Genomic DNA, 14,119 nt, shown 5'->3' with positions numbered 1-14,119 from the left:
TTTTGGGTTAGTAACAAACAACACCATTCAAAATTAGTTGTAACTGCATGCATCAGTATTCCCATTAACCAAACACCCATGAATTCCGAACATTGAGCAGCAAGCGTAACACATGCATATTTAGAACAACAGTGCACATTCCAACAGCATGCAGGGTTGATTGGTGGCAACAGGCCATCAGGTTTGGATATGTGAACGGGCTACATGCATCAACGTACATGCAGATATGTATGAACCAACAGGACAAATGTCCATGGGAATTAATTGTGAATACACATACCTGGTTTGGTGTGGAATGGCATAATTTGTGAAAATAGGGTAGGGTGGAGAAATATTACATTAACAACTTAAACTACCTATACATATACTGTACATTCCTAGTAGATGCAGATATATATCCCCTACATGTATTAGTACAGTTTCCTGTATGTAACCTTAGGAATGTTGGTGATGGGGATGTTACTGCTACATTAATATACATTCCATTTTTATTCATATATGTTCATATCTGGCTGTGTGCAGGTACAGCATCCTGCTACATTTGATTTATATGGGTCTAGACAACTGTGGATGTTCAGCATTTCATACAACCATACTATCTCCATAATGCAAGGGTACAGCAACATATCCAATTTGTGGGACAGACACAGTCCAGGTCCTGTATTTTATTTAAGACATTACACTCTTTGGTTGTGGCTGTCTCATTCATTTCATTATGTAGTGACTGCAGTATACCTTTATTCCAGACTTATTACAGCTTTCTTGGTAGCTTCAAACTGTCTTTCTCACACTCTCTCAATTATTTTATATTTACATTTCAGAATGGTACTTAATTCTAGGCTTTATTAACATTTATTACTGGGTTACAACAATCCTTTCCAGCTGACTCACTTATTTCATATGGCAGAATTAACAAGGATGTATTCGACATTTGTCTATCCTTTGTCAATTGATTACCACTCATTTTCAGGCTGAAGCAGTTATCTGATATTACAATACAGGTGGAAACTCTATTTGAGACTTGTTTAATCTTTATTACTGGATTGCAATACACGCTTTTCCAGGCTGCATCACTTATCTAATCTTACAATACTAGCAGAATATTTCTTCTAGGCTTATTTGACCTTTATTACTGGGTTACAACACTGAACTCTTTTACAATCTGTCTCACTTATATTCTATAACAATACCAGCTAAATAATTACTAACCTGCCTGGTGGCGCAACCTCAGCAGCCTGATTCATGGAACAAACACCTGCAGATGTAATATAAATGAAGTAATATTGGAACATACCTCTCCATACTATAGGCTAGGATAGCATTTCTTACATACTTAATTACATGGATACTTACTCAGTAGTGGGGCATTGGGCATTTGGCGGGCCTCCTGGATCCAACGGTTCAGTTGGTCCTCCTTCCATCGCTTCAGGTCCGCATAGTGGTGGCGGACCTGTTCACCAGTCCTTGGAATGCCTGTGGCACTGATGAGATCATGTGCCAACTGGTTCCATGCCTCTGCCTTATACGCTCCCCAGTGAACCTGGCCCTGCATGAGTTGTGCTTCATGATCATGGACTAGGAGCCAAACCATATATTTTGACTCCTCAACACCCCACCTTTGTGCTCTAAAGCGACTTCCCTCTCCTGCACCTGCCATCCTGACTGAAAATGGGTGCCACAATCAGTTATGGTGTGTATTCCCGCCTATGGGGCTTATATATGCCGGTTTTCCCGCACTTATCTGTGATTGGCCATTTTGGATATTTATCAGCTTAAAGCAAACCTGCTTTGTCATGCTTCTATTTCCATTCATTCATAGATATATTCTAATACTGCATTTCTCAGTACAGCTGTCATGGCTTAGTGGTTCAGTACTTTGACTATGGTGTGGCATTGCTTTTTTTATTTTACTTCTGTCTAGACAGGCTAGGAGGTGTGTCTGTGTAAAGGCGGCTTTGATACAGCTTGCCCAACATTGCCCAATGGTAAGCTGGTTGGTGCGCTGCGCAGCTCCGTGCAAATGGCTTACGCTAGGTAACGCGTTATTTAGCTATGAGCATTCATATTACGCTGGGTGAGGCGCTGCTGAGCTATGGGCACTCATATTAAGCATGTTAAAGTGCTGCTCACCTCTGGGCACTCGTATTATGCTTGTTAAAGTGCTGCTCACCTATGGGCACTCGTATTAGGCTTGTTAAAGCGCTGCTCACCTACAGGCACTCATATTAAGCTTGTTAAAGCGCTGCTAACCTATGGGCACTCATATTCAACTTGCTAAAGCGTTGTTCAGCTATGGGCAATTATGATCCTTTTTTTATAAATTAATATGTCGGATTTCTTCACAAATGCATGGCCCATTTCATTACATTTTACTTAAATTATAGTTATATATATGTCAGGGGATTGTTTCATACTTATTTAAATTAAAATGGAGAATGATGTTGTGGGGGCTCAAACCGTGACTACCTCCTCTTTGGCCAACATCTCTACTGCTACGCTATTGTTACTTGGCTTAATTTGCATATTTAGATCTTATATGCTTTTCAATGTCTGCTAACTGTGGCTGAGAGAAGGCCATACCCACGCAAATGAGCGCAACTACAGGCAAACATTTTTGGAAATTATAAAATAAAATTAAACTGCTATTTTTACATTTTACACATTTTCAGTAGGGTTTATAGTCTGTGGGGATGTGTGGTGTTGTGTTCCTTGACATGTCAGCGGACTCGCTCATGGGTGTTTACTTTCAGGACTCTGACTCTTCTGGGGGCGTGTCCCTTTGCAGTACTCAGCAATTGGACATGCCCCCTACTTTCCTACATGGATCATGTTAGCCTAGGGTATGATTCAGCATGCCCTCATGAATATGCATGGCATGCTGACATCATACCATTCAACTGCAGCCTCCGAGTAAGACATATTAAGTCTTACACGGAGATTTCGTGAATCCGGCCCACTGTCTTTTGCCCAGAAAAATAACTCTACTTTTACCATTTTTCCATCTGAATTACAAAAAAGGGGGGGTACAATATGCCTTCTATACTTCCCAACCAATAATCAAAGAAAATATCAATCACCCCCCCATTAAATTTAATGTATTGCCTTAACAAGTAACAACACACAATCACAACCTCTGGGTATTCTAGAGATCAAATGTAACAATTATAATATCAGGCAATTGTGTCACAATTAATGCCCTCAGCAAAAGTCGGCAAGCAGCACAGAAAAACTGTAAAGGCATCTGCACAAGTTATATTGTTGAATAGCAAAAATAGTAATGAAAGCGGAACCCCATTAGCAGGAAAAACAAATAAGTTCCTTAAAAGAGTCAGGTAGCATCTACCTGGCCCAATGAGTTCTGTTTACTGTTTCTCAGTCTCCTTAGTACACCTATCCAAAGTCTCTAGGTCTTCTAGAGAGGGGCCTGGAGTCAAAAATTCAGCATCCTTTCCCCTCTCTGCTTGTACCATTTGAAGTATAGAAAACCTGTTAGCATCATGACTTGAAAATATTTTAGTAAGTCTCCCCCAAAGTTCCAATGGAAGAATATGGGAAGCTGACTGCAAAAGGGGCTTTACCTTGAGTTTCTTCCCTGATGGCATTTTATTTGGTGAAAATCAAGACCCTCTCTCTGCATGCCTCCTACCTCTCTCTCTACAGAAGATGCATTCAACCCAGAAACCTCAATCCACAATAATGGATGTCTCTTTCACAATTTCAAATTGTCTGCACAATTAATTTGCATCTTATGTGTTGTCAAATAAAGTTTGCTGTCCCTCCACAGCATCACACAGAGTTGGAGGGAACTGAAGTTGACATGAACAGCCCAGATCTCTGTGCCCACAAAACATGGGAACCACAGTTTTACATTTAGTAAAAAAGCATTGTTATAGCCAGGAGAGAATCTTACTACAACCCTATTCATGACCAGATTTCTCTCTAACTCTTCCCCTTTACATAAAATGCCTTCTCGTTCATTCTAGTTAAAGCATGGACAATAAAATGCTTAAGAATATTAGGGGATTTAACTCTTGTAGCTACTCTATGAGCACACTCTGTGATAGGGGGTGTTTTGAATTAAAAACTTTTACCAGTTCTGTATTTAATAAATTCCACAGAGCTGTTCCTTTAAGAAGGACAATTATCTGTAAATTGTTCCAATTGCTCCTGTTTTCTAAATCATTTATTTTCATCTCCAGCTGAAATGACTGCACATCCAAAGAAGAGATATGCATGCTGTGTGATGACACTATCACTTGCTGCATTTCTAACTCCTTCTGCTGACTGGAAAGCTTTCCTGAGACTTTCAAAATTGCACCATTTTGTTTGGTGCTGGTGTCTTTCAGGTGGACTGTGTCATTCAAAGCTGCCCAGATGAGGGTAATAAGAATATCTAGAGCTGCTATAACCGTTTTGGCAACAATACCATTATATACTCTGTTGGCAGCCATCATAATTCAATTGTCATGGCAACTTGGTCACAAAGTCCTTGTATTCCATCACTTGTTGTGAAGGCAAAGATAAACATTAACATAATAAGAAATTAAGGCAGAACAACAACAAAAAAAGCATGAACCAAGGTGATTACATACTTTCAAAATCTGTATAAATGAACTAAGATAACTTAAAAGTGATAGTGAAAACGGCATTGATTCAAAGGAGGTCCTTCTCCGTGCATGATCCTGTGAGCAACTCTGGTATGTATTTATTTATTTATTTTTGTTTCATCTTTAATGAATTTTGATGAATTTTGAATAGTTCAAGAATCTTGATTATTAGTTTTCTTATCGCACATTAAAACAAGTCCAGACAAATATATAGAATTGTGTATATTTTTGACTTTTTTCAAAACAATTATGAGATTTGTTGTGTTTGTCTTAATCCTTTCTGTATCACCAAAAACATTCATAGTATGGAAACCAAGAGTGATTAAAATAGTTTTCAGTGTATACTTTAAGCATTGCAAGTTATTTGGCTGATTGATTGCAACATTTATGCAAATATGTGTGTGTGGTGTGTGTGTGTGTGTGTGTGTGTGTGTGTGTGTGTGTGTGTGTGTGTGTGTGTGTGTGTGTGTGTGTGTGTTTCATTTTGTTTGTGGGTGTGAGTGAGAACATTTACTGCATATAGATGTGCATGTAAAAATGGAGAACATCGATATCTGTGCAGTAACTGAGACCTGGTTCAAGGCTCCAGAGATCAGCCCTGCAATACCAGGCTACAACTCTTACCACACTTTTCGGCCACCAAACCAGGACTGAAACACTAAAGGTGGAGGAGTGTCAATATTCACCAAGGATATTCACACCACCAGGCTAGTTGCCCAACACAATGCCTCTGAAATTCTCCAGGTGCAACTAACACTAGGTAAGACTGCAATCCAAATTGTAGCTTGCTACAGATCCCCCACCATACCCCAAGATTCTCACTACACCTTTCTAAATATACTGGGAAATATTAAGATAGAACCAAACACCCTAATACTGGGTGATTTTAACTACCCTGCCATTAACTGAGAAAACTACTCATGTACCAACACCTTTGCCCAACGGTTCTTGGAATTCTTAAATTCCAATACCCTGGATCAACTAATCCATAGTCCCACCAGGGGCTCCAATATCCTAGACCTGGTCATTACCAACATGGGAAATCGATGCTCCACACCTATGGTCACCTCCTCGTTAGTCAGGTCTGACCATAAGCTAATCACCCTTAACATCCACATCCCACCCCACCCCGCAGTAAGGAAGCCTCCATAAAAAAAACTTCTCCAAAGCCAACTTCATGCTACTCAAGTCAGACGTGACAAACTTCATGACACCCATGCAGATGAGGTCTGAAAGTTCAACAGCTGAATCCTACACTAAGGCACTGTATGAGCACATACACTCATGCATGAATCGTGCCATCCCAAATAGAACCAAGATGCTCTCATCCAAAAAAGGAAGCCAATCTGGTGGTCCCCTGCCATAAACAAACTTTACAACAAAAGGAAGAAACTGTTGCAGAAAAGAGGAAAATCCCAGGATGCAAAAAACTCCTTTACCAGCTGCAGTAAGAAACTGAGATCCCTCATAAAATCCTCCAAAGCTAGTTACGAAAATAAAATTGCCAAAGATTCCAAAGACAACCACAAGGCATTCTATAACTATGTCAAGAATCTAAATGGCAATGCTCAGATCTGCTCTGAGCTAAAACAGAATGGCATTAAATATACTGATCCCAAGGTTATTGCCAATATACTGGCAGATCGATTCAGTGCCAACTTCACCCCCCCTCTCACCCCCTAAATGGCCCATCTCAATACCGGAAGATTGCCAAATTCCGGTAATAACGGCCACACAGGTAAAAAACGCACTCTCCAAAGCTAAGAATACAGCATCCATGGGACCAGATGACATCCCGGGCTGTGTACTACATGAACTACAATATGAACTGGCACCTCACCTAAGTGTCATGTTTAATCATAGCCTCACCTCTGCTGAGTGGTGCAGAGCTACAGTTATCCCACTCCACAAGGGGGAATCCACCTTCGATCTCGGAAACTACTGTCCCATCAGTCTGACAAGCCTTATCTGCAAGGCCATGGAGCGTATTATCATGGAACTTATAAACAAAGACACATTGGCAACCTTCAAACACTGGACCCCACCCAGTTTGGGTTTGTGAAGGGCCGATCTTGTCTCCTGAACCTGATTGACTTCTTCGAATCAGTCTCCAGAGCCATGGACAAGGGTAAGGTGGTCCACACAGCCTATCTAGACCTTGCCAAGGCTTTTGCCACCATCCCCCACTCTAGAATCATAGATAAACGTACTAAGCTGGGAGTTAATCCCTACATCACCCAATGGGTTGCTAACTGGCTTACTGATAGAACCCACACTGTAAAAGTAGCTGACTCCAAATCCAGCTTCAGACAAGTGACAAGTGGAGTACCTCAGGGTTCAGTCCTGGGACCGCTCTTGTTTGGCATCTACTTCTCTGAAGTACAGGCCAACACTAAGGGACTCTGGCTAACAAAGTTTGCAGATGACTGCAAACTGGGAGCCATTATTGAATCCCCAAATGATGTGGATACTCTACAAAAGGGCCTTACAGAAACAGATGCTTGGTGTCAGAGCCATGGGCTCAAGCTCCCTTTGGGAAAAAACATGTATCCGTGAATTACCATATAGGTGGCAGTACACTAAACACTGAAAGTGTGATAAGAGACTTAGGGACACAGGTGGACAGTGGTCTCACCTTCGATAAGCACATCGCCACAACAGTCAGGAAATCCTTTTATGTGGCACACCTCATCACTAAGGGCTTTTCATCCAGAAAAAAGGAGGTCATTGTCCCACTGTACTCACCCGTCATCAGACCCATTATAGAATACAACGCCCCGTTTGGTATGTACCTCTCAAGACATCTGCAACAACTGAAAAGGCCGCAGAAATACCTCGCTAAAAGAATCACAGGCCTAAAGCAGATGCCTTACGCTGACCACCTTAAAAAACTCCAGCTATACTCTGTCACATATCGTCTACTCAGAGGCAATCTCTGCTTAACATACAAGGCCATGTCAAACCCAGAGCTGCTGGACATGCTACACTTAAAGAAATCCCAATCCCTCGGAGCCACACGCTCCAGGGATCTAAACCTTGTCATCACAATAAACAAAACATGCTGGAGGTATAGATTCCTGACCCAGAGACTCCCCAGACTCTGGAATAGATTGCCCATACATGTCAAGCAGAGTGCCTCTTTGTCCCTCTTCAAAAGGAACCTTGACGATTGGATGGGAAAAAGGAAATTCACCCCGGGGATCACATCAGTCGCCCTGCTAGACAGGGGTCCAGGGAAGTAAATAGTGTGGGAAAAAATAGCCAGGGAATTGTTATGGCTAGGCTTGTATAGGCCCTAGGGCTGATAGCCTAGTACCATCCTATGAACCTATATGCATGTGTTTGCATTTGCATGGATATGACTGCGAGTATGTGCTATGTGTGTGTGCTTGTGTGTGTGTGTGTGTGTGTGTGTGTGTGTGTGTGTGTGTGTGTGTGTGTGTGTGTGTGTGTGTGTGTGTATGTATATAGATGTGCATGTGCTCATTTATGCTTCTGTGTGTCTGTGCACATGTGTTGCATGTTTGTATTTTCATTATTACTATATAAAATCACTATTGGTAAGAGAGATGTGCAATGGCTATACCAGAACTGATGTGGTGAATTCCTATAGAAAATGTATTAAATTAAAGGTCATACACATAAGTGAAAAGAATAACTAGCAAAATATTCCAGTAGAAATGTAGGTTTTGTGTGTGTGTGTGTGTGTGTGTGTGTGTGTGTGTGTGTGTGTGAGTGTGTGTGTGTGTGTGTGTGTGTGTGTGTGTGTGTGTGTGTGTGTGTGTGTGTGTGTGTGTGTGTGTGTGTGTGTGTGTGTGTGTGTGTGTGTGCCTGTGTGTGTCTTTGTATATCTGTATATGCGAATGTCGGACTAAATTTTCAGCATTGCCACCTCAGTAAATCTCACTTTTTTCCATGTTAATAGTGTAACAGAATAAGCACCTGTGAATGCCCAGAAGAATGTTAGTGAGAAGGACTGCATGAGAGACAGAGAGGGAGGTTTATATTAGTGGGGTGGGAGAAGAAGATGACAAACACAAGGGTGAATACTTTTCTTTATTTCAGTGAAGACTAATAATGGACTGAGCAGTTATCAGCATATTTGCCTGTTGATGGTCATGGCAATGTGGATCTAGACATGGCTACTAATTTAACTAAGCTGTGAATGTGTAAATGGGGATGAATAACTAAGAGTCTTTTTAAAAATTTAATGTACTTGCTTGATTTTTTTTTCTGCATGAAAGAAATAACTGAACTAGGTAACTGTCACTGTCTAACTCTACATGCTGTCACTGTGGTACTGAATAAAACAGGCAGACAATGCATAGCACTGGATGATAAGCATACAAGCTATCAACTGTTATTGTCATGCTCAGTGTTATTGCTGATGCGTACTGACCTCTACCAAAAACAAAGTTTATTAAGAGTGGAAAGGGTACACTTCATGGAGTAGCCTTTGCATTGGTGGACTGACCAGGAGTAGCAAGCGTTTGTCGGAACAAAGTGACACCAGTGCTGGTCAGAGGGCATCTGACAGCCTCCTGAGAAACATAATTGTTGCTTGAAGTTGATTTTCATGCACATGCTACCATGAATAAGTGATATGTGCTGATAGGGATTTAGGCCCATTGGGTCCCTGAGGCAACAGTAATCAGTTACTAGGACAAAGTTTTGCTAGAATTGTTTCTGTTGTGCATGCAACAATTTGGAATAAGGTCGATGCACACACCAGAAGTGTGAACATTCATCACTAACACAGGTGGTAGCTAATCTTTATAGGCTTGAAAATAGCAGTTTGTTTTCCCTTTGGAAAGGCAAGCTGTCTGCGAAAAGATACCATAAATGAGATAAATGAAAAAGCCATAGTAGCCCCTACAACAGCAGAAGTAAGAAAGCAAAGATTAAAGTGGAAGAAGACAAAAGTTATTGTGCTACATTCATAGAGAGAGAGAGAGAGAGAGAGAGAGAATAAATAATACTCCTGCATGCAGCTGTTGTAATGAACATTTATATTAATGTTGCTTAAAATGAAATCAAGTAAAACTGGAAATTATATAACAAACTTCTGTTCTGTTTAAAAGAAAAGGAGATTTGGGACTATTGTATGCATTCATCCATATTTCTAGTTCCTACTTTGAATCATGGTATAAATAATGCTGCCAGGTAACATAATTTCATTTCCTTTTAAATAGTTAAAAAGCATGCTTTGTATTTCTTCCAGAAACACTTCAGTACCAGAACCTCCTAAAAATGAACACACTTGGTAAACAAAGTAAAACTGATGTATGGAATGGAAACATGGCACTGTGGTGGTCTGTTGTTGCTACGTTCTTACTGAAGATGTCAGCAGGACAACAAGGTATGTAAGCATATAGGTCAGTGATTAGTTCAGTGGCAATGGCCACCATAGGAAATCCAGTGAGACTGTTTATTGCTGGGAAATGACAACCTTTTGTTGGATTATATGGATTAAGTATAGTAAAACTGCCGCTGAAATGTTAAGCATGTCTCACCCAGTTAATTTAAATTGTGTTGAAATTGTGATTTGCTGTTTTAATTAATTAAGATTCTTATTGTACAAAAGAGTTATTCACAGAGTATCATCACGTAAGCCATAAGCATTCTTTTGATATTCAAAAGTTTTTGAAAGGATTCTGTTCATCTCAGTTATACTGTATTTTTATATACAGCTAAATACAGTAGCAAGGAGATAAAACAATTTGTTAAATGCCATGCCTGATTTCTTGCCCATTCTCTGTCTTGAGTGACACTTCATAAAATGGTGCTCAAACATAATTGATCCAGTCATGAGTAAAGCATTATCATGCTCAAAGATAATGGCACATGGCTTGGATGAAGGATAAAGTCTTGATTACATCCCAGGTGATATGAGTTGAATTAACAGCTCGGATGCCTAATGCACCTAGCATGGGAAGATGGGAGTAAATGGTTATTGTTAGCTCACCCATCCTGAGAGAATCTTTGGCTCTCCACTTGGGTGACACCTAGAGGGAGCATTAGGTGTTACATTTATGGAGCACAGGCTTGAGAAGCACACATTGCCACTATTAATGCACACTGGCTAGGGAAGTCAGCATGCAGAAGCTCACCTTCTCCCAACAAGGCAGCATAATGGAGCTCACAGTAGCTCCTGCAGGGTGGGGGGAATGCTCCAGGGGGAAGGAAGTCCATCCCACCAGACCTGGAAGCTTGCCTGCTCCTTACAATACTACTACTCTTGCCACCTTCCATCTCCAAAATGAGGAACACTAGCCCTCATAATGTGGAACAAATGGGCAAAATGTGGAAAACATACTATCAGCTTACTAACAGCTTCAACTAGAAAAGTCATAGGATTGTTAAAATATGCTGGTTTTACTCATAAAAAATATTTTAATGAATTAATATGGTTCGTTTATATTTACCATAGATATTAGTTTAACAATTCCTAACACTGAATTTGTGACAGACCCTTTAAATGTGGAACTTTGAAGAACTTGACCTTTTTAAGACCCTAAATGAGGTAAGTTCCTCATAATGAGGTACACTTGAGAGGTATGATCCCAGACAGGAACAAATAGGGCATAGGTGTTTCATGTAGCCTGGAGATGTCTGGTGGTTACCCCTGGAAAAATGAATGCACCAAATGAGTAAAGGTAATGCAATCATCAGGGAGGTTTGATGAAGGGAAAAGACAATGTTTCAGATTCGTGAATGAGTCACTGTCAGGCTAATTAAAGAGAAGGATCTTGCAGTCAAGAGGAGAATGGCTTTTTGTAGGTGGTATGTTTTCTAGTCTGAATGAGCTACTTCTATGGCTGTGACTAGGGATAACAAATATTCTCATTCAGTACTTGTTACTCTCTCGTAGATGAAGAAATGTTTGACTGCTCATCTGACATTCATACTGTTGTAGCTGTTACCAAAAGTTACCTTCTATTACAGTTATCAGTGCTGCTAGCAGCTGACTGTTAATGTTACCTTTTTTCACCACCATCTGATCAACCACATATCATTGCTTGATATTACTTCATCTACTGTGCTGTTTACTACTCATTGTAACCCTTCACGATCGTTTACCTTTCATCTCTACCCCCTCCATTTGACACTACCTGCTTATATCCACTCACTGCTGCCTGACAGTTACCATTGCTCATTTGATTTCCTGACTTTACTGCTTAACTTTATGATTACCTGACATTCTTGCTTATCAGTTAATTCTGTTGGGCATTAGCTATCAGACTGTTATGCATGACACTCATGTTTAGAGTATATAACTGCCAGGTACTCATGCCAATCCAGTGCCACTGCTATAGCTATTAGTCATCCCTTGATTTTTATCATTTACATAGCCCCATATGATATGATGATTTATTGTATTTATTGTATATCGTGTTAGTATCCACATTTTGCACACAGAGGATCATTCATAATCCTTCCTCATGATAAGCTCCCATGATAAGCAACAGTTATGTTCATCTAATGTTTGACAGTAAAAAGAGATTTCTCTTTACACCTTACTTCCAGACTACATTTTATTCAAGCCTGCACTTTGCTGACTATGAAACATTCACACTTTCTCCTTGCTGTCTTGCTGAAGGGTTTGTCCTTGCTTTTGCATGACTGTACACCATTTGCATGATTTCATTTTGTATGGCATACTGATACTCACATATGTCTTTCTGAATGTTGTGATGTTTTCAGTGGCTCCTTTCTAATGAAGGGGGCATTTGTTTCCTCCCTGCTAAGTAAGCAGTATCTGCAGCAATGCTTATCTGACCAAAAAAGAAAAAAAATCACATGTATTCTGATAATATTTTTGTATTCTTTATTGTTTTTTGTTGGCAAGTTATGAGACATCTACCCTTACTACTTGTTCTTTCCGGAAGTGTAGCTCGCTCAGTCAGCACCTGGGTTGATACCACAAGCCACCTCCCTAACCTTCTCAGCTCTTAAGTGAAGAAAGAGCAAAATAAAATAAATAAATAAATAAATAAAATAAAAAAAAAACACTTCCTGGTAGCTCTTCCATTAAAGAGCCAAAAAAAAAAAACACTGTAATAACCCAATCATTGTAGTGATTGGATTATCACAGTTTATATCCATGCTCCCCATACCTCTCAACTGTCCAGATTTTCAGAGAATGTCCAGATTTTTGCCTCATATTTTTTGTCTGTTCCTCATATAAATTGTGGTTTTCTGGGAAATCACTGATGACTGAAATCACTAAATAATGATAGACATTTGAGTTTCAGATTTCATATCCTTCAGAAAATGCATGCTAAGACAAACCCTGCTATTCTAGCAATCTTTTAAGTTTATAAGAGCAATAGTTAAAATCTGTTCCTATTTTTGTGTCTTTGTCCCCCCATTATGTTGTCTCCCAACAATGAGTACATACCATTTATATTTGTCTCATGCAAGTATTAATTTTGATCTTTATGCTGACTTATAACATCTGTGTTTGTCTGTTAGCTGACCAAGTGGCTTCTAAGCTCAAAGCTGTTCATTGAATACAGTAGCTACACGATATATTCACTTGTTGGGAAATGACCATGTGCTGTTTTTTTATGTATTTGATACAAAAGCAAGAATAATTCTTACTGCTTTTTAGAAAAAAGGAATGCTGAAGTTCTGTTCACATGAGACAAGTGAGCTGTGAATGAACACCTATGTTCAGTTGTTTCTACTATTTTAATAGTTTGTGACGTATGCTTCTAATGGTAAAAATCTTTTAATTTCATTGTGTCAAGTGCTGTTGAACTACTTTCTTATTTATTTATTTTGGCTTACTTTCTAGTGGACCACATCTTGCGTCAGAGTACTTCATGTCAGAAAGACACTCCTTCTGGAGATTTTGGCTTCTATTTTGATGGTGATGAAATATTCTATGTGGACCTAGATATTAAGGAGGTTGAATATAAACTCCCAGAGTTTCAGAAGTTTTTTTTCTTTGAAGCCCAACTTGGTCTGCAAGCTCTTTCTGCCTGTCATTTTAATTTAGATATATACATTAAGAGGTCAAAAGGCATATCCGGTCCAAAAGGTAAGAGGGCATTTGACTACACAGACTGCAATCATTTGACGGTTCCAAGACTAAAATTTCTTACTATGATGGTTATAGCTTAAGTACATTAACATTTTATTTTTTCATGAACATGCATGTCTGTTTCAACTGATTTGATTTTTCTTTTTTTAGGAGTTATGTTTCCTGATAGGTTGTGTGACCTTATTACTGTTAAAAGCTATATTAGTTATTTTGTACTCTGTGTCATATCTTATTGCTTATAATGGATGACACTATAAACTTATGTACAACATGGTAATTTTTCCATTAAGGAAGCAAATCATAAACAAATGTATTTTGGCAATAGACAGATACATGATGTGTTTAACTGTTGACTCTTTATCTTTATACCCATTTCTAGAAGAACATCTCAGTTGCACTTATTTATTATTTGTTAACATGCCATATCTTGGGATGAATACAGCTATAGTTAATCCCACTCAAC

General features: G+C 39.5%; 2 protein-coding genes across 3 annotated transcripts in view; both read left to right on the top strand.

Annotated features, from left to right (window-relative positions):
* LOC122810601 (tetraspanin-31-like) overlaps window positions 1–3,874 on the top strand; it is a 261,380-nt gene extending 257,506 nt beyond the window's left edge. The window contains exon 6 of the mRNA XM_044082177.1: window positions 3,785–3,874. Within this exon, the coding sequence (XP_043938112.1) occupies window positions 3,785–3,874 (90 nt within the window). The remainder of the gene's footprint in view (window positions 1–3,784) is intronic.
* A 5,954-nt stretch (window positions 3,875–9,828) lies between these two features.
* Window positions 9,829–14,119, top strand: part of LOC122811616 (RLA class II histocompatibility antigen, DP alpha-1 chain-like) — a 202,188-nt gene continuing 197,897 nt past the window's right edge. For both annotated transcript variants that reach the window (XM_044083584.1, XM_044083583.1), the window contains exons 1-2: window positions 9,829–9,966; window positions 13,408–13,653. In XM_044083584.1, coding sequence (XP_043939519.1) covers window positions 9,858–9,966; window positions 13,408–13,653 — 355 coding nt within the window. In that variant the 5' untranslated portion in view covers window positions 9,829–9,857. The remainder of the gene's footprint in view (window positions 9,967–13,407; window positions 13,654–14,119) is intronic.

Source organism: Protopterus annectens, chromosome 9.part0, assembly GCF_019279795.1.
Source record: "Protopterus annectens isolate FY-2018-M chromosome 9.part0, PAN1.0, whole genome shotgun sequence".
Classification (NCBI taxonomy): domain Eukaryota; kingdom Metazoa; phylum Chordata; order Ceratodontiformes; family Protopteridae; genus Protopterus; species Protopterus annectens.
Note: the sequence above shows the minus strand (reverse complement) of the source record. Positions and strands in the feature narration are given on the sequence as shown.